At 54.6% G+C, this 27,706-nt stretch overlaps 1 protein-coding gene across 5 annotated transcripts in view; it reads left to right on the plus strand.

Annotated features, from left to right (window-relative positions):
- STARD8 (StAR related lipid transfer domain containing 8) overlaps positions 1–27,592 on the plus strand; it is a 39,455-nt gene extending 11,863 nt beyond the window's left edge. For 2 of the 5 annotated variants that reach the window (XM_055081844.1, XM_007120892.4), the window contains exons 2-14: positions 13,981–14,052; positions 16,263–16,344; positions 17,552–17,615; positions 18,855–20,221; positions 20,914–21,087; positions 22,076–22,235; positions 22,712–22,910; positions 23,312–23,522; positions 23,790–23,904; positions 24,186–24,410; positions 25,404–25,621; positions 25,722–25,898; positions 26,042–27,592. In XM_055081844.1, coding sequence (XP_054937819.1) covers positions 17,559–17,615; positions 18,855–20,221; positions 20,914–21,087; positions 22,076–22,235; positions 22,712–22,910; positions 23,312–23,522; positions 23,790–23,904; positions 24,186–24,410; positions 25,404–25,621; positions 25,722–25,898; positions 26,042–26,159 — 3,021 coding nt within the window. In that variant the 5' untranslated portion in view covers positions 13,981–14,052; positions 16,263–16,344; positions 17,552–17,558 and the 3' untranslated portion in view covers positions 26,160–27,592. Of the gene's footprint in view, positions 1–6,741; positions 6,787–9,418; positions 9,443–13,980; positions 14,053–16,262; positions 16,345–17,551; positions 17,616–18,854; positions 20,222–20,913; positions 21,088–22,075; positions 22,236–22,711; positions 22,911–23,311; positions 23,523–23,789; positions 23,905–24,185; positions 24,411–25,403; positions 25,622–25,721; positions 25,899–26,041 lie in introns of those variants that run through there. The other 3 variants (XM_028482680.2, XM_028482681.2, XM_055081845.1) reach the window with 3 other exon arrangements.
- The last annotated feature ends 114 nt before the right edge of the window (positions 27,593–27,706 follow it).

The following is a 27,706-nucleotide window of genomic DNA, read 5'->3' on the forward strand; positions in this document are numbered from 1 at the left end:
GCTGGGGTGGGGGGGGGGGTGGAGCTGTGTGTGTTTGTTTTCAGTCTGCTGTAGGCCCCTTCACACCAGGCTGGGACATGAGGCCTGAGACCTCCATAGTGGAGGAGGAGACCTTCCTCAGAGAACCTGTACCTTGACAAGCAGTGGGAGTTGGGAAGGGTCAAGCTAGGGCCCAGGTGTCCAATTTAGGAAAAGCTCTATGGACCACAGAAGCTTTCTGCAGTTTCAGTGAGACCAGAAGGAACCAACATTTAGTGAACCCTGTGGGCCTACGATAGGGTCAGGAAACCTGGCTTCTGGTTGTGTCTCTCTGTAGCTACCTCTCCATGAGTGACTTCAGAGAAGACATTTGCTTTCTTTGGACCTAGACCTTTAAAATGCAGGGCCCATGGCATGGACTCGGTGGTCTCCCAGGCTTCCTTTTAGCCATGAGAGTATGCGTTTCCAGTCAAGAGCAATTTCTTATCCACAAGGCAAAGGTGAGCTGGCTTCAAATTCTGCCAGGGCCAATCACTAAATACTCTTAGCCGGCTGGTCAGTTAGGGCTGACCGGGCCTTGAACTGCCAGAGCTTGGGTTTTCCTTGAGCGTGGGCTTTTGTGCAGTTTGCTCTCTCGGCCCTCCTCATGTTTCCATCTGTCTCATGTGGCCACCCTCTGACCCATTCAGCCACAAGTTAATGAGTGACCTGCTCCCCCTGGGTAGTACCAGCCCAAGGTGCTCCTGAGATCCCAGGTCTCTGTGGGAATCAGCCGAGGGCCTAGCCTGCTCCAGTCACCTTTATGCTTCTCCCACAATACCCCAGAGGTAGGAAGCAGACAGAGCTTGGGGAAGAAGAACCTTTAGAGGGCAGTGGGTCTGACTCACTCTCTTTCTGAAGCTCGGGTCTTCCCCCTCCAGGTACTTGTGCAGCTCCTGTCACCCATCTTCAATAACTGGGTGTGCAGTGTTTCAAGGTGGTTGCTTACATCCATGTAATCTCCAAAAGTTTTTTCTGATGTTGAGCTGATCTCTGTCTCTCTATGGCTTTTACCCCTGAGTCCCAGCTCTGCCCCCTGGGACCACTTAGACCCTATCTGTTCTCTCTGATCTGTAGATGTCTGAGGACAGAGCCCAAGTCCCCCTGTGTTTTCCCTAGGCCAAACAGCCTCAGCTCCTCCAAGTGCCCCTCAGGGGACCTGGGACCAGTCCCCTTCCCAGCCTCATTACTGTCCTTTGCACATGCTACCCTCTGTGGCTCTGGGGCACGAAATGGGGCTCTGGAAGTCCCTCACTCTCCTCTGTTTTTCTGTAGCCTGAACTTTTCCAGAAGACTTCTCCATTACCTTTTCCTGGTTGACTCCAGGATCTCAGGTAGATTCTGAACCCCAGGAGTCCTGGGTCCAAACACCTCATACGGTTCTCTCTGATTTGTTTGTCATTCCGGTCCAGCCAGCTCCCATGACTGTGGTGCCCTGGGAGGGTAGGGCCTTCTTCTCAGTGCTCCCACAGCAGAGGGCAAGCCTGAGGGGAGGAGGTGCTCACTGGGATGGGCTGACTGCATTGTACTGTGTGGGGGCTGCCCGTATAGCCCGCTTTCCTGTGACTTGCTTTTGCCTCTTGAGCTGGTCGGGGGGTGGAGGAAGGGGATATTTTAAGGAGCATCGAAGCTGGAAATGAGTCCGAGCCATGCCCACAGTGGGGCCTAGAAGGGTGAATCAGACCGGGGAGAAACACCAACTCAGCCACGCCTCTAGCAGTTGATGACGATGACATTGACGCGTCCTCCCATTTCTTTAAAGTTTCCAAGGCACTTTCACTTCCAGGATCCCGTGTTCTGTTCTCAGAGCAGCCCAGTCAGATAGACAGTGTGATTCCCCCCAGGGCGATCCTGGCTGATCCCCACCTGAGTCCCAGAGAGAGGAAGGGCACAGTCTCCAGGGAGGGAGGATTTGGAACCCAGGTCTCTGGCGCTCAGCCCTCCCTGTTTCCCCCGAACCACACTCGGCAGCCAGGGCGGCTGGGGCTGACTTGGCAGCTTCCCCACCACAGAGGAACCTCTGCCCAAGCTGCAACTATGTTCCCATGGTAGAGGGAGTGACCTCCAGGGGAGGTGCCCGAGGATTTCCTGTCCTTTATCTGGGCTGGCCAAAGGCAGGCCTGTCTGAGGTGTGAGATAGGCAGTTGCAGCCAGCTTTTCTGCTCCAGGCTGAAGTCAAGTCAGGAGGGACAGGGGCAGCGAGCTTGGGAAGCACCTTGCCCCAAACATCTGGTCTGAGCCGCCCTCACCTGAGTAGGGCCTTCTAAATGGGAACAACAAAGAGGGGCATGTGGGGAAGTGGCCAGAGTGGAGCCGAAGCAAAACACCCCCCGAAGTGTACACACGGAGCCTGGGGCAGGAGAGTGTCATGGTGAAGAGTGGGGACGCTGGTGTAATGCAGCACTGGGTGACTTTGGGCAAATTACGTAATCTCTGTGAGCCTCCATTTTGTCAGCTACAAAATGGAGATATGTACTTACCTCATGGGTTGCTGAAGATTAAATCCAATGATATAAACAGTACTCTCACTGTTATTGTTATTTAGTAGTACTTTCTGCCACCTTGTCACTTTGCTGTTTCTCACTGACCTGGAGACATGCTGTGTGCAAACCTGCCACCTCCTGGGCGTAGGTCTGGACTTTTCTGTCACTTCAGATTCCACCTCCTCCCGAAAAGCTCTTCCTGGCCATGCCCGCTTACAGGGTTCCCTTCCTCTGGCCTCCTTAGTGGCATTTATGACACTGCAAGAGGCTGTAGTAATGATGATAACACCAAGAATAATAGTGAACTCTTCTCAATTTTTGACACATTTGAATTTACTTAGCTCCCATGACAATTCAGCAAAGTAGGTACTGCTGTCGTCACCCCCATTTTATGTATGAAGAAACCGAGGCAAGGAGAGGTTAAAAGAACTTCCTCAAGGTCACTCCAGCGGCTCGGGAATGATGGAGCTGGGATCAGGACACAGGCAGTCTGAGTCCATCACCCACACCCTTAGTGACTGTGTCATGCTTCCCCCTTCCCTTTCCCACATGCCTGGCTGGGAGGCAAGACCTGAAGCTTGGGTCTCCCTTCTACCCCTGACTGCTCCCCGCACCCACCAGCAATCAGTCACTGCTGTGCAGACAGTCCCCAGGTCCTTGCCTGCTCCCAGACCCCCGAGGTGGACAGATGGAGAGGAGAGAAAACACTGAGGGCTGGGTATCCATGCTGTAAAGCAGAGCTGCACTGGGGTGGGGGAGTGTGTGCAGGAGGGATTTGGGGGCTGTTCCGATGTCAGCAGCAGGCCTGCCTGGTTAGCACTTTCCAGCACTGAGGGTGGAGAGCAGGCTGCTGGGTGGCATCAGGGGAGAAGAGACATTTTAATGAGCTATCTCCACAACCAGGTTGCATTATTTAGAAGGTTAGGGGCAGGCGGGAGGCTGTCTGGATTCACTTTTGTGAGCCCTCCAGCTGGTGTGGCCCATGCTAAAATTGGGTATGTATGTGGTGGGCTTTTGTCTGGAAACTCTAGTCCTCCCCACGATGTTCCCACCTCAGGGCTCTTGGTTGCTGCAGGCGTCCTGCCCTCAGGCTGTACCAGTTGCCAGCTCCATTGCTTTCGAGCTCATTCTCTGTTACTTGCCTCCAAACAAGCTCCAGGGGTGCTTCAAAGGACATTCCGTCTTAGCCTCTGCCTCCCTGAGAAGGATGGGCATGGTAGCAGCTCTGGCCAAGTACTCCAGGAGAGTTCAACATTTGTTTAGCTTTCAGACCTTGGTGCCTACCATAGGGCCTGGTGTGGAGTAGGTGCTCAGGTGATAGTGGTTGAATAAGTACACAACCAAGGGGGAGTGGATTTGGAGGGGAGAGCCTGGGGAGGCTGACATGGGAACAGATCAACAGGAGGGCGGTGGGTATTTAGGCAGGCTCCTGGCTCCATCTGTAGTCCAGTAGAAGCCACTTGGCCTTTCCATAGCCTTAGTTTCCCCATTTGTGCGGCAGGCCTGCTTTGGACAGGGCTGTTGTGGAGACCAAAGAGATATGGGATGATTAGGTGCCTTCTCCACTACTCTGAACTTACTTCAGGTTAAGGGTTCATACTGCAGAAACCCTGGTATATGTTTTTTGTGTCTATAGCCTAGGCGATTTCTCCTATTTAATGAGGAGGATTCTAACTTAGTGGCTCTGACTCCAGAGCCAGACTGCCTAGATGTGCATCTTGGCCCACCACTTCTTCACTGCTGATCTTGGGCAAATTACCTGATAGCTGTGGGCCTCAGTTTTCTCATTGGTCAAATAGAGATATTATCAGAGCATTTACCTCACAGGGTTGTTGTGAAGATTCAGTAACATAAATCATCTAAAAAGTACCTAAAGTAGTGCCTGGGACATAATGATGACTTGTACCCTTTTTGGCTGTTATTATTATTATCTCATTTTATACTTGCAAATACCTCATGTTGTCGGTACTATGATCGTAACGCTGTTTGACAGATGAGGAGACTGAGGCATAGAGAAGTTAAGTCTTATACAGTACGATCTGTGTGAGGTCCTTAGCCCAGGGTCTGGCACATAGTAAGCACTCAGTAAATATTAGTGTCTATTATGAATTATTCTTAATAATTACATTTAGTATCATAAATATTGTTATCAATAATGATCACGGCCACAGCTGAGAAGTAGCAGAGCCAGGACTAAAAGCCAAGTCTTCAGATCGCTAGCCTGTCACTCTTCCCACTCACTGTACCCCAGAACCTCTATGCTCTGAGGTCTTAACACAGCCATTAGACCACTGTTTGGGGTTCTCCTTCCCTTCACCCCACCATGGCCTGAGCATGCCTGTCATCACCCCTGCCCCGACCCTCTCCTTTGTGCTCCTCGTCCTGGCCCTCCCTTTGGCTGCTGCGGGGCTCCGGGGTGGGCTTGTGTCTGCTGGCTTCCAGAGGGAGAGCAGGCCCCACCTGAGGAGGCTACTTCTCTCAAGCCCATTTCCTTTCTGTCAGAGACAATTTTCTCTGGATCTCAGGGTGGGGCCAGGCTCCTCCAAGGCATTTCCTGCATGGGAGTTTATATTTGGCCTCAGCAAAAGGAAAGGGAAGTAGGACTAGGAAGTGGGGGTGGGATGTAGATGTGGTGGCCCAGGGTCAAAACGGGCGAGCGCCAAGACTTTGCAGGCCAGGAGAGGGAAGCAGGAGATGGCACATAGCCCTTCTCTCAAGTGAGCTTGGATGCCCTCACGGGAGCTTGGGATGGGAGAACTAAGTGCTCCTTGAGGCCAGAATGCCTCCACCCTCAGGCAGAGTTCATTTTCCCTTCTCACATCTCTGGGTCTTGGTTCCTGGCTATGTGGTTTCTGCCCTGGGGCAACGTGGGTTGCCAGTCAGCCAGTCTGCTGGGTCGCAGGTGTGTGCTCAGTTCTGTGTCCTCACTATGGGGATACCAGAGGAGGGGGTGCAGTCAGAGGTCTGCACCCTGTTGAGTTGGGAAGCAGGACTTCTTATCTAGATGTTGCAAAAATATTCAGTAGCCCATACCACACAGCAGTGGGGATACTGAGACCCAAAGGACCCCAGTGCGGTGGAGCTCCAGTTGAATGGGGGAGACAGAGTTATGTGCTGCCAAGAAGGTACGGGAAATGCCCTGGGGGCCACTTAATTTAACTAAGCCATTGGGTGGTAGGAGGTTGGTGAGAGGTCAGGGAACAAAGACTTCATGGGAGGTGATGTTTGACCTCCATCTTGATGAGTAATAGGAATTTGCAGCTTCAAGCCAGGCTGGGTCTAGAGTGTGGAGGTGGAAAACAGTCTGACGTCTGCCCTGGGCAGTGGGCGGTGGGCAGTGGGGAGCCCATTAGGTTGCAGAGTAGGAGAGTGGCCAGGTCAGAGCTGGGCTCTTGGGAGAAGAAGCTGGCAGGACGACCTGTTGAGAGGAGAGCCTGGAGGCTGGGAACTTACAGGGCTGAAGTAATCCAGGCATGAGAGTCTAGGGCATGGTTGGGCATGGGAAACCATGACCATTGGATGGAAAAATTGATAGAAGTTGGTGGCTAAATACACGAGCGGAGAGAGGACAGACCAGGCTGACTGGAGGTTTAAGCCTCGATGTTTGATGCCTTTGGAGGCAGGAAATCAGGAGAGCTGGATTGGGAGGGAAAGATGGGTTTGTTCTTGGTCCTTACAGAGGGTCCTTTCTTGAGTCTCCCAGAAGAGAACGTGCAGGAGAGGCTCCCCTCTCTACCGAACCAGCCACTGCCAATTACACATACTTCTGTTCCGGATCTAGATTTTGGTGAGTGGCCATTAGAAGATGGGGAAACTGCAACTTAGACAGAGGTACTGGCTTGCCCAAGGTCACCCGACAAGTTCCTAGTGGAGCTAAGGCCAGAATGTAGTTCTCCTGACCTTCAATCCAATATTCTTTCCACCCATACGACAGCGGAGAGCGGTTCCATCTGCCCCAGACCGGTTAGGCTGGCATCTCTTGCCTCCAGGCTCCAGACTGGAAGTGATGGAGTAGCACGTGGATTATTAAAACACCTGTCTTTCCTTGTCACCATGACCTTGTCAGAGCACCTGGGACAGGATTCCCTGCGGGCAAGAAACCTAATGGAGCCACTGCGGCAGAGCACGTGACAGCTCTGACCTTCGCTTTCACAAGGAAGCCCTGGGCCAAGCAGGAATGTCAGCTGCCTGCTTTGGCTCTGCTACATCAAGTGCTTGCCTAGGAGACCACAGGCTGCGCCAGCCCTGGACCCAAATTGTCAAGCAGCCGCAGCAAGCCAGAGAGGTCTGGGTCAGTCACAGGGCCCTCATGACCCTCCTCCATTTACAGCTGCATACTAGAGCTCAGGCCACAGTTTCTGTTTGTGTGTGGGAACACAGTGGAGAGTTCCTTGTGTCACTTCCATATTTATAAAAACTCCCAAAATGAGAACTGTCACCTCCCCTTGGCTGACCCTGCAAGGGGTCCACAGTGTCCGAAGACAAGGGACCTCCAGTGAACACTGTATCCATTCTTCACCTCACTCCTCAAGACATCCCCAGGGTGGGCTGGGGATGCCTGGAGGTATCTGAGGCCCCCAGGTAAGGTGGAAGGAAACTGCCCCTCCTGGTCTCACACTTCAGGTCTGGAGTCAGCCTTTCTTTTATTGTGGGAGGTGTCGTTTGCACTGTCGTTTGTAGGATGTTTAGCAGCATCCCTGGCTTCTACTTGGCAGATGCTAGCAGCATCCTCCCCCAGTTGTGATGACCAAAAATGTCTCCTGACATTGCCAAAGGTCTCCTGGGGCCGGGGGGAGGGTAAAATTGTCTCTGGTTGAGAATCCTTGTGGCCCTGTGGCCATGACATGGATATGGAGTGTTAAGGAGGGAAGGCCGCACGTGTGAACCCGCTACTGGCTAGCAAGAAGATTCGATGTCTTCATTTTGTTGCCACCCAGTCCCACAGTACTGTATTCTTCTGGGCCATTTGCCTCGGTGGTGCCCCACTTGTGATGGGGAGGCTCCAAAAGTGCTGCTCACATGGGCCCAGGGCCTTGGCATCCCACCGTAGCTCCAGATGAGAGACCAAGGATTGCATCCAAACAGGTGCAGCAGGGGCCCCGAGTTCTGACCTAACAAGCCAGAGGCTGGTCAGTGTCCAGCACTGTCAAGCTCGGCCGCTTGACATCGGCAGCCCTTGCTGCGGCTCCCCTCCTGCGAGGGTTGGAATGTGGGATGTGAGCTATTTTGGTCTCAGTCTCCCTTCCTCCCTCTCCCTCCCTCCCCTGGAACAATCTAGTTAAAGTTGTGATTCCAGCTGAGAGCAGCAGGAGCAGGAGAGATGATGGGTGCACCTGACCTCCCAGCGGACAGTGCATGGTAGATCCCCCTGAATGTCCGCTTCAAGGTCAGGAGGGAAAGGCTTGGCAGTCGTGGCATCCATGACAGCTCTTAGTACCGGCCCTTGTGAAGAACCCTCTCCTTCAGTCCCCCAGAGAGAGAGGTGGCATAGCCAGGTGGTCACCTGTTGCAGCACCTATGCCAGGGTTACTACCAAACTCAAGGACCCCTTTGTGCAAATTCAAATGAAGCACCACCTCGGGGCTGGGTGGGCACTCTTCTCGTGGCCAAGGCCCCTTAGTGTATGTAGCCTTATGGGAGGGTGGAAGGAGCTGGTCGTGAGCACTTGGGGCCAACTGAGATATGAGCCCTCTGCTGGAAGGCCAACATCTCAAGCGGGGTCCCTCTCTGAGAGTGGGGGTGGGCAGAGGAACTGAGATGTGCATCAACCAAGAGAAATGATCTGAGAAGCTGTTTGCCAGAACCTGGCATTTCCCAGGTGCAGCAGCAGGACCTGGAGTGGTAGACGGCCCCTCCGCCTACTTTGGCTACCAGCGTGGCCTCACAGAACCCACCTTTGGAACTTGGGTTGTCACATAGACAGCTGCCTCCCAGGTCTTTCTTTACCCCTCTGAACACTGGCTCTACCTTCTGGGTTCACTGAAGGTGAGAGAGATCACGCTGGAGACCACGGGGGAGACACCTTTCCAAATAGGCAACTAAAGTAAGGGAAAGGAAACACGTTTGTTGAAAGCTGCCTCATGGAGTGAGTCAGCTTTGAATAAATTACCTTCACAGACACCCACAGATGTGCCCTCTCCTGTCCCACCGCATGCATTCAGATCACTGTTTATTGGGCCCAGAGAGAACCCAGGCCAGTGATGAGAACGGGCCTGAGTATAGCCTCCAGCTAGAATCTTCCTAAAGACCTATGCTGTGGCTTTTTAGCTGGTCATGTCTGTTTCGGGCAGCGGTTCTTGATCCTGGCTGTGCTTTCGAATCACCTGGAGAGCTCTCAAAAACATAAAAACTAACTCTATCCCTAGAGAGTCTAATTTAATTGGTCATGATTTAATTGGGGCCCAGGCACTGGCATTTTAAAGCTCCCCAGATTATAATGTGTAGCCTGAGTTGAGAGGTGACCGCTCCAGCAGTAACAAGGACGCTTTGATCTGGGCCTCTGTGACATCTGCCCATTGCTTGTCCTGGGCCCTGGATCTTGCCTGGTCCCTAGGCCTGGGCTGGACTTTGAGTTGGGAGGGAGCAGGCTGAACCGGGCCCTGGGCAGCAGCTGTCTCACAGCCCACTGAGTGACCAAAAGGTGTAAAGGGCTTGAGTTCCCCAATAGTGGTGTGAAGAGAAGTGGGGGGGATTGGTGAGGGAAGAGACTGGCTGGCTGAGGCCTGAGCTCTGGCAGCTTTGTTGCCGATTGCCTTTTATTCTCCTTCTAGCTCACTTACTTTCTCACTTTACACCTAGGACACAATCTGAACTGAACTTTAAAGACTGTGAATACAAATTTCAAGTCGTCTTAACAAAACAGCCCTCTCTGATGATAACTTTCATGGAGCTGCTTTCAAAACCAGACAGAAGCCAACCAGATGCACACAGTAACCTCAGAGGTAGGCAGGAAAGTTGTTAGTCCCCATTTTATAGATTTGGAGACCAAAGCTTAGAGAGTAAAGCAACTTGCCTAAGATGACTTAGACAGCAAGTGGGGGAGTCAGCGTGATTGGAAAAAGCTTTTTCTCCAACTCAGTTATCATCTTTGGGCATTATTGTATTTCCTCAGTGGAAAACATTGCTGCCCTTTTCCTGGGTGCATAAACTCTTCCCTCATTCATGTAGCATTTCTCAAAAACAGAAGCCCTGCATTTCTCCTCATTCTATCCATCTTTGCATAGAAAAATGTGCCATGCTAAGAGGATCCCTGGACATGGCCTGTGGGAGTGTAGGTGTAGATATTGTCATTGACCCCCGAGACAATCCGCTGCTGCTCGGCTATTCCTTCTTTGTCACTCCCTCTGAGAGACCTGTGGGTGTGGCCCTGAGGCCTGATTTGACTCTGGAGCTTTCTAGTATGTTGTCTCCCCCAACCCTTAAGGGGATCAGTTGGGCTCCTCCCCAGGGAGAGAGTCTGGGGTTAAATCTCAGTGGAATCCAGCTTGTGCCAGCTGAGTGCTGTCCCTGACCTGTCCTGGCATATCACCCTAGCCTTGGCCAGCACATGGCCTGCAGAACATAGTGGTTGAAACTGCTGGAATCTGCACATCTGGACACAGAGGCAGGACCAGGGGCCACAGACATTCCTCCATCACTCGCCTCAGCCTGCCCAGTGTCACTCTTCCCTCCAGGCACATAAGGCAGTCCTCAGTCTGGGTTGCCTGGGCCCCAGCCCCAGGTGGATTGACTTTCCTAGGCGTAGGTGGTCACTCCTGGCCCCAGCCTGGGCAGGCTGGGATGGGCGGGAGGGACAAAGCAAAGCACCTTAGCTCAGCCCTTAGTCACCAAGACCTACGTCCTAGACTGCTCCATCTGGGAGGGAGCCTCAGGGCCTCTCAGCCTTCCACGAGGTGGTGTATTGTCAGGAGCCAATGTCCCTGACATCCTGTTGGGTAATAACCCATTACATTCTCCAGATTCCTGCCAGGGAGGGCTGCTGGGGATTCATTCGGAGCCCTGCTTCTAACTCCTTGGCTCCTTTGTCTTTTGGAGCTATTGTGGCCTCTTTGAAACTTCTGCCTCTTAATCTCACTTCCTTGAGCCATCTGGCTCCAATTCTGACAGAGATATAGATGCAGCCACTTTCCAGACCCAGAAGAGAACACTAGCTGAGTCTCTTTCTCCAATTTTCTCTTTTTCCTTGGGACCCTTCGGTCAGTGTGGGGAAGGGACTCTCTGTTGAATGCTTGGTACAATGTGCCAGGTGCTTTTTCTCTCTGGTATTTTATTTAATGTTCTCAGTAGCTATTAGAAGTGGATTCTATTATTCTCATTTTACAGAGGAGAATACTGAGTCATAGAGAGGTTAAACAACTTGCCCAAAGTCAGAGAGCTAGTGACTGGCTAGTCAGAGAGCTAGTGACTAACCAGGATTGGAACTCAGACTTGTAACTCCACTAGACCAGAAGGGGCAGAAAAAAGTTTGGGGGCCTGGAGTTGGTTCCTTTGAGTCTAAGCCCTTTGTTTATCTGGCATCTGGAAGGTGCCATAATGAAGTGGAAAGAGCGCTGGACATGGAATTAAAAGATCAGGGTCGTAGTCTCAGTTGTGACACTTAACTGTGTGACTTGGTTAAGTCCCTTGGGCCCTTTCCAGTCCATACTGTAGCTTTTAAAAAATACTGATTTGGAGAGTCTCACCACAGATCAATTAAACGGGCCTCCGGGGATGGGGCCCCAGGGGATTGGTATTTTTACAAAGCTTCCTAGCTGACTCTAACGTGCATCCAAGGGTGAAAAGCCCTGAGCTAGGTGATTTATGCCAGCGCTTCTCAAACTTTAATGTGCATGCAGATCATCTGAGGACCTAGTTAAATGTAGATTCTGATTCAGTAGGTCTGGGATTCTGCCTTTCTAACAAGCTCCCAGGTGATGCCAGTGCTGCTGGTCCAGGGATCACGCTTTGACTAGCAGGGGCTACAGGCCTCTACATAGGAATGAAAAAACTTGGCGCCCACCTGAGTGAGCTGGTCCCCTTCCCGCCAACCCTGGCCAGGGCCGCTGCCGAGCATTAGGGGAGTGGGCAGCCTGCCCTTCTCCCACAGGACTTGTGACTCAGGCAGGAGGCACAGATGTGTAAGATCAGGACTTCATCACTGCACTCTTCCACCACCTCCAGGCTCAGGAAGGGCAGATTCCTCTCTCCTCCCCCTCCTCCTCCTTGTTCTGCCTCTAGCCACGAGTGACCGAGGGCTGCAGTGGTCTTCAAGGGTGTGTTCTTGACATGCAGACCTGTTCCTGGGGACTGGCTCCCCTGCCTTGGGTGGCCATTCTAGACCTGTGGCCCTTTAGAGGTCACTGTCTCCTTCTGTGTCTGCCTTTCTGGAAACTCGGACCTGGTCCTTCCTTTGCACCTCCCCTTTGTCCTAATGACAGAAAAGCAGAGCTGGTTGCCTGGAGGGGCTCTGAGGACAAGGATGGGCCTTTTCCCGGGGGCATGGTAGGAGCAAGAGACAGGGAAGTGGCTGTGGCAGCCGGCTCAACTGTCCTAGCAGCAAAACCATGTCCCTCAAATGCTGCCTGGGCTGGTGTGAAGTCCCTTTGGGCCACTTTTACCACATCCCGAGATCATCACTGGCCTAGAGATCTGGATCATTTCCTGGGCTTGCATTGCCCCCTGCCAGAGGGGCTGAGGTATTGCTAGCTGGGCTCTGTGGGAACAAACACTTTCCAGTACCCCTCAGAGGTCCTGGTGATTCCTAGATTTCTATCGTAGGTTAGAAGGTTGTAGTGACATAAAACACACACATGTGCACACAGATGCAGGTGCAGGTGCGTGCACAGACCGAGGGGCCTGTGGGGGAGTGTGCACAGGTTCATGGTCCCATGCTGATCTATGTGGATCATGGACATGAGCAAACTTGGCTACAGTTACATGCAGAGACAGATGCTGGGACAGCAGCGACCAACGCACATGCTTTCAGAAATGCACAAGTGTTCATCCCCGCCCCACTCATTTGCCCCCAAAGCCCTCAGGGGCTCCAGAAGCTTCAGAGCCTTCTCTTCGCCCCATCGAATCCTCATTAGTGTGCGACCCTTGAGGAGCCTGTTATTTCTTCTGACCGACTTCCACCTTCCCGCACTGTTCCCTCCCTTGTCTACCCACCTAGCATCTCTGAAATACCTTTTTGTCCTTTAACTTATGATTCCTGGCTACCAGAATCTCATCTTGGATTTCCTTGTGGGAGAGCACTGGGGAGAGAGCTCTTCCTATCTTGGAGAAACCCCACCAGTCTCCTTGGAGTCTCCTGGTCACAGGCACTAAGGAAGTAGAAGAAATGTTGGGGGCCGGACTCCGTGGGCAGAGAAGCTCTGCTGAGCCAGCAGCCTCTCTGTGCCCCCAACCACAATGCCAGGTCCCATGTTCCCAGCCCCACTGCTTCCTGGTACCACCTGGCTAGGGAACTGGCCAGTCCCAGGGCTCTGCTTCAGGTACTCAGCCTACCATGGCCAGGAGGACCTCCTTTGTGGCTTCAGTCCAGCTGCAAGTCTCCACTGAGGCTGGCAGGGGTGCCCCACCCTGTGCCAGACGCTCTCAGAGCAGAGGTGGGAGGCTAAGCCAGCCATTGCCCTCCAAGACTCCCATAGGCCAGCACTGTCAGCTTGGCAAGCAGCACTGAGTTGTGCCACAAAGAGGCCAAGCCACGGGAGAGTGCCGGAACGGTGGTCCTGGGAGGCCCCGTGGGGAGGGAGGGCTGGGACTTGGTGAATGGTGGGGGAGGGAGCGCACTGGGGAAGCTGCCATGTTAGCAGGGACATGGAACCCTGAGCAGGAGTCAGACTGAGCTTGGAATCCGGCCCCTGCACTCTACTTTGTCAAGTGTGAGACTTGTAGACGAGCCCTTCCTTTCTGAGCTTGTTTGGAGATATGTAAAATGGGCATATTAAAATCTGCACAGCTTATGGTGTGTGTTAAATGAGATTTGCTTATCAGAGTGCTGGAGAATGTTAGGTATGATGATAGGAAAGAGAATAATAGCTGTTGAACATTGTGTATCCCTAGCTGTACTAGGATGGTCTATCTACTTGGGTCATGGAAGGGGGTAGCTCCCCGGGGGTGGTGGGAGGTGAAGACACAGCAGTGGTTTCTTCCCCTGGCAGTATTCCTTGACCCCAGATGTTCCTGGGAGTTGCTGCTGCTGGTGGTCCTGTTCTTGGGCAGGTGTGGGAGAGTGGGCGGGGGATTGGGACAGGCAGGTAATGAAGCATAAGAGAGGTGTCCCAGCACATCCCGGGAGTAGGGTTTGAGGAGCAGAGGGGAAATCCTAGCTGTGACATGGAGTGAATGTGCCAGCCTCTTTGTGCTTTTGTTGTCATTTCTAGGCCACCAGAGCTATAGGTACCTCCCTACTGGAGGTGCAGGGGCGCACACCAGGGTGGCTTGGTGCCAGCACCCCCTAATCTCCTTTCTCTGTCTCTCTCCCCCTCATCTGTTTTAGAAGCTGAGGCCAAAAAAGCATGCAGGTGGCTCCGAGCGACAGGATTCCCTCAGTATGCTCAGCTTTTTGAAGGTAAGGCCACTCAGTGGCTCCCCCTCCCCCACCCCCAAACTTGCCTTATCCCTCCATTTTTCAGCTGGAAAATGGGGTCCCTCAGATCTTTTCTTCAACCACACAAAAAGCTACGTACCCTGGCCCTGCTCCCGTAGTTACAACCTCTCTCCTACACCATCCTGTCCTCTCTCCTGCATGCTCATCAGCTCTCACAAGCTCTGCAGTCACCCATGTGTTAAAGGATCTTGTCTCAAGCTGGGCCGCTGCTTTGTACCACCACATCTGCTTTGTACTGTTTCTGAGAACCCTGTTTACATAGATGCAACATGGAGGGTGCACCCTGGCAGCCCTGCTTTCACCTTCCCTCCCCATGGCCTTATTTCTTTGCTTTCCTTCATTTTTCTGTTTTTCTCTAGAGCTGTTCATACTTGCTGTTTTCAGTTCCCCTCTTCTTCCCACACCCCACTGTACCCTGGCTTCATCCCTGCCTCGCCAACAAAACAGCCCTTGTCAAGTTCACCAGAGATCTCCATGTGGTCAAATTCAGCGGTCACTTCTCAGTCCTGACTTAGTCTCTCAATAGCATTCAGCACAGTTGGCCACTCACTTCAGCTCCTAGAACGTCCTCCTCTCCCAGCTGTCTCTCTGGCTGCCGCTCTCAGTCTCCTTAGCTGACTCGGCTTCATCTAACTGCTCCTAGTTGTTAGGGTGTCCCAGGGCTCCATCCTGGCCCCTCTCCTTGCTCGACATTTCTCTCCCAGGAGATCCTTGTCCAAATACCATGTATATTCTGATGACTCCCCAATGCCTCTCTGTCCAGACCTCAGTCCCAAGCTCCAGATTCATCTCTTCAACTCCGAATTCAGTATCTCTGCTTAGCTGTCTGACAGACGTCTCAGATATCACCACCTGATGGCACCACCACCACTTAAGCCCCGCATCCAGGCATCATCCTCCATTCCTCTTCTCCTTTGTCCGCATATCTAACCCTCCAGCAAGTCCCTTCTCCCTCCAGAATATATCTTGAATCCATCCACTTCCTACCACCTTCACTGCCACAGAGGTGTGCCCTGCTCTCCTGGCCTAGTGCTGCAGCCTCCTTTCTGTGCTCCGTCCTCTACTCTGAATGCGCAGCAGCTGGAGGGACCCTGGGAGTGCAGGCCTGACTACATTACTCGGTTACTCTGCTTTGTGTTATTCCTCCGCTGGCTTCATAGCACACCCAGAATGAAGTGAGCATCAGCTCTTTTTCCCCGCCAATGAGACTGCATCACCCAGCTTCCACATACTTCTCTCTGCTTTGCTCACTACTCTCTGGGCTGCTTTCTACCACTTGCTCACACCAGGCTCTAGCCCTCCTTGGAGCCTTAGTTTTGGTCCTGCCTGGGACTTTCTCCCAGGCCCTTTGCATGGCTGACCCCTTCTTGCTCTTCAGGGCTCAGCTCAGAAGTCACCACCTTAGCAAGGCCTCTCTTTACCCCATCACCCTGGCTCATGTCTTTGCTAGCATTTATAATTGCATAGCTTGTTTCTCTCACGTATTGTTCACTGTCTGTTGCCCCTGTGACAATGTAAACTCCATGTAGGCTTGGATCATTTTAGTCTCATTCACTGTTGTGTCCCCAGTGCCTGTGGCACAAAGTCGATGCTCAATTAATAATAGTAAATGAGTCCATGGGCTTGTTTTACCAGTAAGGCAGAGAGGTGTGGGATTTGGGGGATGCTCTTTCCTCTTCCCCCACTCCTTCCTCTTTCCCGTCCTCTTCCCAGACCCCAGGGAGTGGGTGCCCTTGCTCTGAGCAGTAGGGGAAGCAAGGTGTTGTTTGGCTGCACACTGTCCTTGCTCTCTCCCTGGTCTCCCCGGTTCACCTTGGGTCAGGGAAGAGGTTCCCTGTCTGAGCAGCCCAAGATGCAGAGGGGACTGGAGGAGCCCAGATGGGCTCTTGGCAGCCACTCAGGGCCTCAAGCCTGCCGTCCCCCATGGACCTGCCAAAACTGACTGATGGGTCCTCTTGTCCAGCTTGACCCTCCTGTCCTCTCCTTGACCTTCCCCCAACGGCCAACCATGAGCACCCTGGGCCCCTCCTTCACTGCAGCCTTTCTCCTGCTCAGCTCTTGCCTGCCTGCCTCCCCGCTTCCTGGGCCCCCTTCTTCTCGCTCAAGGGTCGCTAGCACTGAGCTTCTAACCTGCCACCCTCGACTCATCTTGGCTTTTCTCTGGCATACAGAAGGTTCGTTTCCTGTGGATATTGGCTCTGTGAAGAAGGACCACGGTTTTCTGGACGAGGACTCTTTGGGGGCCTTGTGCAGGTAGGGGTGCTAAGGGCCAGACCTGGGAGGTCAAGGGCCTGGCTTGAGGCTTCCTCATGGGAAAAAGCAATCCTTGTCCCCTCTGACAGAGGAGGAGCCTGCCTATTAACAAAGCTCATCTGCTGCAGTCACGCTGTTCACTCTGTCTACTGTGTCTCTCACATCCTCACCCACCCAGGCACTAGAAAGCCAAGGTCTAGCCTTGATTCTTTTTTCCCTTCAGTTAGAGCCTCCAAACATTCCTCTGATTTGTCCCCTGTCTACTTGTTTGAGGCCAAACCACGACTTCTTGGATTCATCCTCCTAACTGGCCTTCCTGCCTTCCGGCTCTGCATTCCCCTCCTTGCTCTGATCCAGCCTCCCTATAGCCACCAGAGTGAGCTTCCCAGTGGGTGCTCCTCTGCTTCAAATGTCTCGCTGTCTGCAGGGAGATGTCCAGAGCTTTTTTAGCATGACACCTGAGGCCTTTTGCAACCTGGCTTTGACTGACCTTATCAGCCTCAGTCCTCCCCTCACACACACACTGGTCGGTTTACTGACCATTTCCCTCTTTACATTGTCACAGGCTCTTATCGAAGCCTGGTATATGAGTTCCTGTTTCTCTCTCCCTCTGAATCCTATTTCTGTTCTCCAGCAAGTCTTCCCTGACTGCATTCCCCTGCCTTCATGGAAGTTCCTTGTCCCACCCCCTGTGTGCCTGCTGTGCCTTCTGTCTACTCTGTTTTTGAACATGTCCCATCTCTGTAGTGGGTTTTTCCACATCTACATGTTCCCAGAGGGCAGAGCCCATAATCTCCACAGCATCATGTCTGGCACTGAAACCTTCATGAACATGGGGACTTGGGAGAAGTTTTGTTTGTTTGTTTGTTTGTTTGTTTGTTTGTTTGCGGTACGCGGGCCTCTCACTGCTGTGGCCTCTCCCGTTGCGGAGCACAGGCTCCGGACGCGCAGGCTCAGCGGCCATGGCTCATGGGCCCAGCTGCTCTGCGGCATGTGGGATCCTCCCGGACCGGGGCATGAACCCGTGTCCCCTGCATCGGCAGGTGTACTCCCAACCACTGCGCCACCAGGGAAGCCCTTGGGAGAAGTTTTGATGTCTTGGGCATGCAAAGCAGTGGGTGGCATCTTGGGAGTGTCTTGGCAGGCTATGCCCTGCAGGCTCTGGGGCTTGGGACCCTTGAGTGAACCCTGCTTTGTTTCCTTGCAGGAGGCTGATGACCTTGAACAGTTGTGCCTCGATTAACCTGGAGGTTCATTTTCAATGCAAGCAGGTGAGTTAGGACAAGAGTAGGCTCTGTGGTCTTGTGGTACCATGGGGAACCCAGGTCAAACAAAAACCACTTATGAAACTAGCTCCAGTGTCCTGTGAGTCTGGGCTGTCTGGAGCGATGCCTTGCTCCAGCCTGGGAGTGGGGTGTAGGGGGCTGTATGAGGCTGCTGGGTGTTGGTGAGCCTGGTCTCAAAGTTGGGGTGTGAGAACAAGTACCCTGGCCCGCAGCCTTACCCACCCCCCTCAGCCCACCCCTCCCTCCTGGACTTACTAATAACCTGACCTAGTGATGGCCGACCCTCAGGGAAATCCATCTGCCTACACTGCTCTGTGATGGCAAAAATTCCTTGACTAGGGGGCAGAGACAGAATAATGTGATGGAAAATCATGGCCTATATGGTCTTAGAAGTCAGGATCCCCAACCTCACCCCACAGGGTCTTACCCCACTGAGCCTCATTTTCTCCATCTCTGCAGTGAATTGGGGGTGGCATTAATAGCCTCCAAAGGCCTTTCCGACTCCGCCAATCTGGGATTGTAGAAATGGAGAGGGCTCTTGGTCTGCATGTAGCCCTGGAATGTGGGCCGGATGAACCCATCCTTCCCTGGGGTCAGGCTTTGTGGCTTTTCTCTGGAGCTTTTTCTACCAGAGTCCTGTCATCTCCAAGTTGCCAGAGCGCTGGCCCGGGAAGCAGGAGACACCTGGCGGCTGGTCCCAGCTTTGCACTGACTTTTCAGTGACCTTGGACAAGCCTCTTCCCCTCTCTGGTCCTCAGTTTCCCCACTTTGCAAATTAGAAAACTAGAAAATCTAAAATATCCTTTCTAGCTCTGCCATTCTGGGATTCTAATCTAAGAGTATAGGCTAGAGACTCACTGGGAGGCTGCTGAGAACAGGAGGTCGAGATGCTTGGATTCTAGCCCTGGCTCTGTCACCGACTTACTGCAGACATTGTATGACCTTGGGCAAGTGGCTTCTCGTTTGTTTGGGTTTCCCTATCTGTAAAATGGGGAGGAATTTGATTGATCAGATGACCACTACCCTCCATCTGGGCTTCCTCCATGACTCCTAGCTTCTTCTGGCGATCCCAGAGCCAGTTCCCCCTTCCTAGGACGTGTTCTCAGCTAGAGAGCAGGGCCCTTTGCCCCAAAGTCCCCCAAGAGTTTGGAGGCAGAGAGTGGAGCCCAAGCAAGGGCTTGTGGGCTGGACACCTCTCACCCCACCCTGTGGCGCCCTTCCCAGAATGAAGACTCAGAGGAGGAAGAGCATTGTACCGTCAGCAACCACTGGGCCTTCCAGCGAGAAAGTAATCGCTGGTCTCATGTGGGCTCCTCTGACCTGCTGGCCCCACCGAGCCCTGGCCTGCCAGTGACCTCCAGCTGTGAGAGCGTCCTCACTGAGCTTAGTGCCACCTCCCTGCCAGCCATCACTGTGAGCCTACCACCCGAGCCAGTGGACCTGCCCTTGCTACGCTGTGCTCTCAGCCCCACTCAAGACCAGGAGACTCCACAGGACAAAGCCAAGAAGCACCGTTCCCGGAGCTTCCTCAAGCACCTTGAGTCTCTGAGGCGGAAGGAAAAGGGTGGCAGCCGGCAAGCAGAGCCAGAGCGTAGCTCAGCCACCTCGGAGAAGGCCACCAAAGCCGCCTCTTTCCGAAGTCGCCGTGGCTTCCTCTACAGGGCCAAGAACCGGGCGGCCACCTCAGCCAGTGGTGGTGGCACTGAGACCCAGAGGGCCTGGGAGGCCTGGCCTGTGGCCACATTCCAGCATCCTCAGCGGGCACACTGGGGTGACTGCCTGGTGCACGTGCCCAGGGACCACAAACCAGGCACATTCCCTCGCTCCCTGTCCATTGAGAGCCTGTGCCCTGAGGATGGGCACCACCTGGCAGATCGGCAGCCAGGTAGCTGCTGGGGCTATGAAGGGCGCCGGGGCTCCTGTGGCTCCACGGGCAGCCACGCCAGCACCTATGACAACCTGCCTGAGCTGTACCCAGCTGAGCCTGTCCTGGCTGGTGCCGAGGCTGAAGAGGAGGAGGAGGGTGGGGACAGCTACACTCACCTGGATGACATCCTCCAGCACGTGTGGGGGCTGCAGCAGCGGGTGGAGCTCTGGTCTCAGGCCATGTACCCAGACCTGGGGCCTGGAGATAAGGAAGAGGAAGAAGAGGAGGAAGCCACTTCATCGGTAGAAATAGCCACCAGTGGAGTGGAAGGCCAGACCGATGAGACTCGGGCCCAGGGAGAGGCTCCAGCCCTCAGGGAGTTCTCAGCCCTGGGCCCGGCGGATGTCCAGCCGGGAGTCCCGGCTCAGGCTCAGGCCCCAGCTGAGGCTGCGCTCCTGGCACTGGCAGAGGCCGGGGCCCCCGGCTTGGCCCAGGGTCATGAGCAGGAGGCAAATTCAGGCGGGGAGCCCACCTCTGCCTCCAGTCTGTCTGTGGAAGAAGGGCACTCCATTTCTGACACTGTGGCCTCCTCCAGTGAGCTGGACAGTAGCGGGAACTCCACCAGCGAGACTGAGGCCACAGGGTCCCCGGCTGGACTCCAGGCATCAGCACCCCGTGAACGACGAGATTCAGGTGTTGGGGCCTCACTTACCAGACCCTGCAGGTGAGAGTTCAGGGTAGGGGTGGGGCAGGGCTTCTGTTGTCCCCCTCTCTCTCTTTCCCCCATCTCCCTGTCCCTCTCCCTCCCTTCATCTCTTCCCCTACCTCCTTTCTCTCTTCCCTTCCTCTTTCCCTCCTCACCCCGCAAGCCAATTTCTTTATCACAAGGTGCAGGGGCAAGTTCTTAGGGGCTGAGTGATTGCCAGCTGGCAGCCACTCCCAGAAGAGAAATAGAAAGAGTAATGGGATCAAGGATCTGGTATGTGAGGTTCAGGACCTGCCTCTGCTATGGCCTTGCGCAAACTGTGGCTCCTTTTGGGTCTCAGTTGCCCCATGTGTAAATCAAGGGCATCACAGGAGATGGTCTCTGATCCCGAGCTTCACTATTCTGGGTTTCTCAGAGCAGCCCCTCCACTGCAGTCTTGAAAGGAAGGGGGACTGATACTGTTTGCTGGCACTAGATGGGCCTGAGCTCTGTGCCACCCTTCCTGACAGCATCTGGCCGCTGTGCAGCCCTGGAAACCAAGACTAAGCTTTCTCCACCCTGGGGCCCAGCATCAATGCTGACAGTGGTCCCTTCTCCTTGTATATTTTTTTCTTTGGGGGGAAAAGTAAAAAGACCAGAAGAACACAATTTTACTAAGGTTTACTGAAACCTGCTCCTCTGGCCTTCTCTACCCCCTCACCCCTCACCAGGAAGCTCCGTTGGCACAGCTTCCAGAACTCCCACCGGCCCAGCCTCAACTCGGAGTCGCTGGAGATCAACCGGCAGTTTGCCAGCCAGATCCACCTCTTGCACAAGGGCTCACTGCTGCGGCTTACCGCCTTCATGGAGAAGTACACTGTCCCCCACAAACAGGGCTGGGTCTGGTGAGTCCTGGGCCGTGGTGGGCGCCAAGCTGCTCATGCAAGTCCTGGATCCCTCTCTGCCCCCACTCCAGGGCCCTGGGAGGGTCCCCCTCAAAAGGTGGGTGCAGGCAGGTGGAGCCCCTAGGCCAGTGGAGTGGTGGGATGTGCCAGGAGGCTGGAGAGGTCAGCGTGGCTCTGGGTGGCAAATGTATGTCTGTGGGGGATGCACATGGGATTCCCATGAGTGCGTGCCAAGAATGAGGAGGGGTAGGGTGGGGGTCGGGACCCCAGGCCCCCCAGCTATACTTCCCCCATCCCAATTTCCATGCTGCCACCAGGGAGATTGTCCTAATGTGCATCTTTGGTGGTCACTCTCCTGACAGATACCCTCCTGTGGCTCCCCATTGCCAAAGAATACGGTCCAGTTTCCTTCCCATCATGATCCTTTCACGTTCCAACCCCGCCTCATCTGTCAGGCTCTTTAGTCCGCCACACCCAAGCAACACCACCATACAGGCCAGCAGACTCGTCGCCCTTCTCTGAATGCACCATGCTCTTGTTCCTGCCTCTTTGCCTTTGCCCATGCTGTTCTCTCTGCCTGGAATGTCTTTTTCCCATTTATCCGCTGGGACAAGGCCTACCCATCCCTTAAGAGCCAGCTGAATTTCCACCTTCTCTCTGAAGCCTTCCCTGACCCCCTAGGTACATACAATTCCCCTCCCTCGTGGGGCTTCCCCTAAGTTCTTGGCCCACTCCTGGCCACATGTATTGTCACTGCCTGTCAATGCAGTCATCTCCTTGACCAGACTGAGAGCTCCCCGTGTTCCTCTGGGACTCCCTAGGACTGGGCCCAGAGCAGGTGCTCGATGAATGTTGCCTCTGGGGAGATGGCATGTTTCTTACCCTGCTCACCCACACCTGAGTCCCCCAAGACTGCAGACAGAGTCTCCAAGCTGTGTCTGGGCCTACCCCATCCTTGTTCCTGATCTTTTGTCCCTCCCCCAAACAGGTCAGTGCCCAAGTTCATGAAGAGGAACAAGACACCGGACTACCGGGGTCAGCATGTGTTTGGGGTGCCACCCCTCATCCATGTGCAGCGCACAGGCCAGCCACTACCCCAGAGCATTCAGCAAGCCATGCGCTACCTGCGTAGCCAGTGCCTGGACCAGGTGAGGCCTTCTGGGGAGCACGAAGAGAGGTGGTGATGGGAAGGAAGTCCAAGGCTGAGGGATTAGGGAGGGGAGCTGCTCTGGCCTTCCCCCTGGGTTGGGCTGGCCCCCCAGAGACTTTTCCTGTCCTCAGGAAGGCCCAACAGGGATGGACCTAAAGCTCCCTTCTGCCCGGCTCTGTGCCAGCTTTTTTCTGGCCCAGGCGCATTAACCCCCACCTTCCAGGAGCCCTCCTTAGGCTAGGTCCTCGTTTTCCTACTCATCTCCACTAAAGCCATCTTTCTCCTTGGCCCCAAGGCTATAAAAACCCTTCTCTTTGGTTTTGCCATTTCTCTCCTACCCTGCCCAGCAGGAAGCTTGCCAGGCTTGGATGTCTCTGGGGTGGCCTACACTCCTAACACCCGGTCTAGGGCTGGCCTCACAGTCTCCCTGCCACCCCTGCATGTCTCCCTCTCTCCCTCCCCTGCATGGGCCAGGTGGGCATCTTCCGCAAATCCGGGGTGAAGTCCAGGATCCAGAACCTGCGTCAAATGAATGAGACCTCCCCCGACAACGTCTGCTACGAGGGCCAGTCTGCCTATGATGTGGCTGACCTGCTGAAGCAGTATTTCCGGGACCTGCCTGAGCCAATCTTCACCAGCAAGCTCACTACCACTTTCCTACAGATCTACCAGCGTGAGTCGCCTGCACCTATCCTCAGTAACCTGCCAGGTTCTCGGCCTCCCTGAATCCTAGGGTTTGTGGAGGATAAACCTGTGCAGGCAGGTGTAGCTGCGCCCGTGAGCTCAGTGGAAGATTTACTATGCCGAGTTGGAAAGGTCCTTAGAGAGACCACATTCTATTCCCCAAACCCATTATATGGACTGAGGCCCTGAGGAATGGCAGGGACTTCCCCAAGCTCACGCTTCACATTACAGCTGGGCTTGATCTAGTACCCAGAGACCTCCCAGAGTCCACCTTCCCCCTCACCCACTTCCCCTTGGGACCACTGTGCCTTCTGCATTCCTGGAAGCAGGAAGCTTGCTGCCAGAGGCTCTTGGGGAATAAGGAAGCCCTTCTGTCTGCCTTCCTCACAGTCCTCCCCAAGGATCAGTGGTTGGCAGCTGCGCAAGCCGCCACCTTGCTGCTCCCCGATGAGAACCGAGAGGTGCTACAGACCCTGCTCTATTTCCTAAGCGACATTGCCTCTGCTGAGGAAAACCAGATGACAGCTGGTAACCTGGCTGTGTGCCTGGCACCTTCCATCTTCCACCTCAACGTCTCCAAGAAGGATAACCCCTCCCCCAGGTGAAACAGGGCAAGGCATGGCAGGGCCAAGCAGGAAGGGTTTGGGCCCCATTGGCTTTTTGGCCTGGATGATTGGCACTGCAGTTCCCAGGCATCACCACAAGGGGCCAGCCTGACTCCTCAGGGGCCCTGGGCTGGTTGGATGCTGTGAAGCAGGGTCTTCAAAAGGGCAGCGGGTTGTTTTGTGTTCAGGACTGGCAAACAGGCTTCTGGGGAGCTCGGCTTGTGCAGCTCGTGCCAGCCTCTCTTCCTGGCCCTTCCCTCCAGGATCAAGAGTAAGCGCAGCCTGGTTGGCCGGCCAGGCCCTGGGGACTTGAGTGAGAACATGGCTGCCACCCAGGGCCTATCACACATGATCAGTGACTGCAAGAAACTTTTCCAGGTGAGTCACTCTAGGCCATGGTGCCTACTTCCCAGACCCGGCAGAACCAACATGCCTGACCTTTGTGCCCTAAGTCAGGGATAGGGCGCATCTTGACACATAATGCTTCAATGTCCTACTTTCAGCTCTTCCCCTACAAAGTTCTTCATCTACCACACGGCAGTAGCCAGGTCTCTCCGCTCCCTTAAAGTGAACCTGGCAGACCCTGTGGGCTCTGGGACTGGGGGTCCCTGACTCTGCTGCTTCCCACGGCCCCCAGCCTGGTGTGTGTACTCTCCCAGGTGCCCCAGGACATGGTGCTACAACTGTGTGGCTCCTACAGTGCAGCTGAGCTCAGCCCCCCAGGCCCAGCCCTGGCTGAGCTGCGGCAGGCCCGAGCTTCTGGCATGAGCCTGAGCCTCTACATGGAAGAGAGCATCCAGGAGCTGCTGCGCGATGCTGCTGAGCGCTTCAAGGGCTGGATGAGTGTGCCAGGGCCCCAGCACACGGAGCTGGCTTGCAAGAAGGTGAGGACCACACTGCCCAGGGTGACCATGGGGCCGGGAGAGGGCAGAGTGCAGGCTGTGTGCAGGGATCCTCAAGGAAGGAGCTGCCCCCGCCCGTCTCGCTGTGCTTCCGCCTGATACTTGGAGGATGTCAGCCAGCAGAGCAAGGACCTTAAGGAAGTGAGAAGCAAATGAGACCAGGGCTCTCTCTCAGGGAGCACCTGCCGGAATTATCTTCCCAAAAGCCCACTCCAGACATGTCACCACTTTTCGAGCCTCACCTGCCATCCCTACCTGCACTGCAGTCACGCTGAGCTCCTCACGTTTCCACCTTTGTGCTTCTGCCCCTGCTGTCCTCCTGCTTGGAAGGACCTGCCCCAAGCATTATATTTCCGCAGCCATTTTCAGCCCCAGCTTGATCTGCCCCTTCTCCATTCAGAGCCTCCAGTCATGCCTCAGGCTGGAGGTGACTCTCTCTGTCCTTCTCTTGGCACTAGCCACGTTCTTTCTCGGATTCTGATTATAAGTAAGACTGCAAGCCCAAGGTTTGCCATGGATAAACCGGTCATAGTAAAAGCTTCCTTACAGGGTCAGGGGGAGAAGCTTGCACAGGGCCTGGCATATGCAAAAGGCTCAGGAACTGGCAGCTTTTGTTGCCATGCACGTGTTACGCTTCCCACACTAGATGGGGAGTTCCTTGAGGATGACCACCATATTCAGTTCCAGAAATTCCAAGCACTGTGCCCATTGCTTGGTAGAGCCTAGTAGGCCTCAGAGAATGCGTGTCCTGTCATCTCTTTGTGCTCTTGAGCAAGCGGAGGAGCAGAAACCTGGAAAGGAGAAAGAGGACAGGGAGCACAGGGCTGGCCTGTCTGGATCTGGCTGGGGTTAGCGGAGTAGTCCTGCCGCCTTCCCCTGTTGGGGGCCGGAGTGAGGGCAGGCCGGGGCCCGGGGGTGGATTGGCAGTTCTCCAGCCCCGACAGCTTCCCCCATCCCCACTCCTGTGCCTCGCAGGCACCAGACGGGCACCCGCTGTGTGTGTGGAAGGCATCCACCGAAGTGGCTGCCCCTCCGGCCGTGGTGCTACACCGTGTCCTGCGGGAGAGGGCCCTCTGGGATGAGGACCTTCTGCGGGCCCAGGTGTTGGAAGCCCTGATGCCAGGTGTGGAGCTGTACCACTACGTCACCGACAGCATGGCACCCCATCCCTGCCGCGACTTTGTGGTGCTCCGGTGAGGGGCTTGAGCTGTCACCCTGCTGTACTTGGGGGACTGGGGAGGTGGGGTGGGAACCGGCGCCGGGAAGCTGAATGTGTGTATCCCTTCCCCACAGGATGTGGCGCTCTGACCTGCCCCGTGGGGGTTGCCTCCTCGTCTCTCAGTCCCTGGATCCTGAGCAACCCGTGCCGGAGTCGGGGGTGCGGGCCCTGATGCTCACTTCCCAGTACCTCATGGAACCTTGCGGCCTGGGCCGCTCCCGGCTCACTCACATCTGCCGCGCTGACCTCAGGTACCAGGCCACCTCAGCCCTGCGCCCCCCCCACCTCCACCCCATGCCCCTGATCCTGGGGAGCAAGTCCTGTCTTCCTTGTCCCTGGCAAGGGCTCCAGGGAAGAACCCACAGCTCATGCCTTCCTGCTTCTACTTCCCCAGGGGCCGTTCTCCTGACTGGTACAGCAAAGTCTTCGGGCACCTGTGTGCCATGGAGGTGGCAAAGATCCGGGACTCCTTCCCGACCCTGCAGGCAGCTGGCCCTGAGACAAAGTTGTGAGCCTTGGCCTGGTCCCAGAGTGGCACCACGCAGGCCCCCTGGCACCAGCGCAGTGAGGGGGAATGAGAGCAGAGCAGCCCCCGGATGGATGCTGCTTCCAAGGGTAGAGGCAAGGCCATGCGGTCGCCCTTACTTCCTGAAGCTCCTCCGTATGTACAGGGAAGGAAAAGAGAATTTCAGTGTCCTGCCTCCACTCCACCCCCACCCCCAAACCTGTGTTCTGCCCTCCCGAGAGAGAGGAGTCATTTTTGGAGCAGGAAGACGGCTACTGCCCTTCAAGTCCAAGGAGCCACCAGTCAGTCTGAAGCCTTCCCAGCTCCTCCGCCTGCGGGGTGAGGAGGCAGAGAGTAGTGTGTGCTCCTAGCTCTCTGCCATTCTGAGAGGCCAAGCCATCCTGTTTGGTGCTAGGGTCCCTTTGAGTTTGGACAGGAGGTTCTGGTAGTGCCTTTGGGCCCAACGTTGGTCCTAAACTGGTTTTTGCAGAGAATTTGGACTGGAGTGGATGGGCACAGGGGCAGAGCACAGGGCAGCCCCAGCCACCATGAGCTGTTTGATTTGTGTAAATATGATGTTGATTTTTATGAGGCTCATTTAAAGAGGGGGCACTGATGGGTCCCAGTAGGTGACATGACGCTTTGGGATAGCTTGGGATGTGAGAGTGGGGGGAACCTTCCTTTCTCAGATCTCAAGAGACCAATGAACCAATCTTCCCTGACTCGGGCCCCATATTTTATCTGCCACTCCCTGGGGTCCTGTGTAGCCATTGGCCACGCGCTGCCATGTCTAGAGGGTAAACAGCCTCGCTCCCACCACACGGGCTGAGCAAAAGCAAATGGTGGTGAGGAGACACTATCTGTGTCCGCGTCGCTTTTCCTGCTCTTCCTGCCTGCGGTAGCAGGCTGATACGACAGTCCCTTCCTCCAGCAGAGACCTGGCCCCTGGTTCAAGCAGCCAGCCAGTCAGATGGAAGGGCATAATGTCATCGCAGCCTGCTGGGGCTTGATCCAAACCTGACCTATCCCACCCACCAACCATCTTGGTTCATGTGCAAAGTCAAATGCCAAACGCCAGCTGGTGCTTTATTATTATTTTTGGCTGAATAAACTGGAGTGGGATGGGTTCCAGCCAGTCAGTTGTAATGTTTAAACCTATCTATCTATTTTATTTGTACCTGTAAATACTGTACAGTCAGAATATAAAAAAATGTATTTGTGTATATATAGATACATATATATACACACACACACATCTGTACACACACACACGCACACACACGTATTCTATCATGAGTGTACCATAATCTGTTGGGTGGGGGAAGGGGTCTGGAAAGCCTCGGCGGGAAGGGCACTTAAGATGAGACAGGGGAGGTGGAGAGCATGGTCCATGTGACCCCCCCCCCCCCAGTGGAACAATAAAGCATTCCTACAGATGCACTCTGTGTGGTTGTCTTTGCTGGGACGATGGGCCGGGGACAAGGGGCAAATTACAATGCAGTTTCGGTGTTAGGGTCAGAGGCTGTGAGTGTTACCAACGTAGGACTCGAGGGA

The sequence above is a fragment of the Physeter macrocephalus genome, chromosome 21 (assembly GCF_002837175.3).
Source record: "Physeter macrocephalus isolate SW-GA chromosome 21, ASM283717v5, whole genome shotgun sequence".
NCBI classification, from domain to species: domain Eukaryota; kingdom Metazoa; phylum Chordata; class Mammalia; order Artiodactyla; family Physeteridae; genus Physeter; species Physeter macrocephalus.